The following is a 1362-nucleotide window of genomic DNA, read 5'->3' as shown; positions in this document are numbered from 1 at the left end:
AAAATAAAACTAATAATAATAATAATAATAATAATAAACTTACCTTTTTATTCAGCAAGGTGCCAAGGCAACATTTATGATTTTCATTTAATTTAACTTGATGTACTGAAATTATTCATATTCATATAAAAAAACCTAATAAAAATGGCTAAAAAAAAAAAAAAAAAAAAAAAAAGGAAAAACACACAAAAAAAAAGAAAAAAGGCACATGTATACAGACATCAGTACTGGGACTCAAAATAAAAAAAAACTAATAAAAATCATATCACGGAAAATAAAATAATTTAAAATTAAATTAAAATAACAAAATAATAATTATAAAAAACACTATTAAATAAATTCCAAAGAAAAAAAAAAAAAGTTCACTGTAAATATGAAGCTTACCGTACAAGAATTCTCTTCAGAATTTGCTGGTCCACCTCAGTATAACCAGGCCAGTCCTTCTGAACTTCCTTAAACAAGCAATCCTTCAATGTGAAGGTGTTGTCCTTACTATTCAGGTTAGCCACCTACACCCCACCAGAAAAAAACAACAAAAAACAAGAGGCTTAAATCTTTGGCTTTCTAAAAATAAGAGTACAAGCAAGCGCTGCATTTCAACACCAGACAAACAACACTACAACGGCGTGCTGACAGCCTGTGTGTTACATGCACTGGCTTTACGCAGGGCTAAGCTTGTTTATCTATGTAATGACAAATGTGTCTAGGTTGAGCCATAATGTCTAAGTAGAGTTCAAAAACATGATTTTGAATGGGTCAAACAAACTAAATGAGTCAAACCAAAACTCTGAAAGAGGTTTTTGGTTACATTGGCTATGCTCAGAATAGTATACTTGTGCTATATTTACAGTATGCAGTATGTATATCGTGTGTGTCTGTATGTATATCGTGTGCATGGCCGGACTTACCATTGGGCTTGAATGGGCTGCAGCCCAGGGGCCCCGCCTTGTAGGGGGCCCCGCCTTAACCCGTTTACATTTGTTCAGTTATGTGCCAGTCAGAAATTATTAGCTGCATTTCAACTGCGCACACGGGCCAGCCGGGGCTAACAGGTTCCAACTATGACATTCGAAGCCATAATCAAACAGCATAAACTGGAATTTATTATTTTTTTCACATAGAAAAAGGACACGTATTAAATCACATCAGTTAATTTGTGATCACATGGCTACTTTAAACGGTTCCATTAAGCCTTTAGCCCAAAAGAGCGCACATTTACAAAGATAATGATAAATTCTCACGTTCACGCCTCACTTCTTTACAGAGGTTGATTCTATATTATATTAATGTTCCATTAAATTAATCTGAAGAGTTTTGAGCGCTCTCTCCCGTCCAAAGACTATAGAATACCCTAATATCTTA

The 1362-nt window shown here is 34.3% G+C and overlaps 1 protein-coding gene across 1 annotated transcript in view; it reads right to left on the bottom strand.

Moving 5' to 3' along the window:
• LOC107655162 (RNA polymerase II elongation factor ELL-like) overlaps positions 1-1362 on the bottom strand; it is a gene marked incomplete at its 5' end in the record, with an annotated part of 34675 nt that overhangs the window by 7577 nt on the left and 25736 nt on the right. The window contains one exon of the mRNA XM_016442587.1: positions 385-509. Coding sequence (XP_016298073.1) covers positions 385-509 — 125 coding nt within the window. The remainder of the gene's footprint in view (positions 1-384; positions 510-1362) is intronic.

This window comes from Sinocyclocheilus anshuiensis, unplaced genomic scaffold (genome assembly GCF_001515605.1).
Source record: "Sinocyclocheilus anshuiensis isolate Anshui unplaced genomic scaffold, SAMN03320099.WGS_v1.1 scaffold735, whole genome shotgun sequence".
Classification (NCBI taxonomy): Eukaryota; Metazoa; Chordata; class Actinopteri; order Cypriniformes; family Cyprinidae; genus Sinocyclocheilus; species Sinocyclocheilus anshuiensis.
This window is presented reverse-complemented; position numbering and strand designations above follow the sequence as displayed.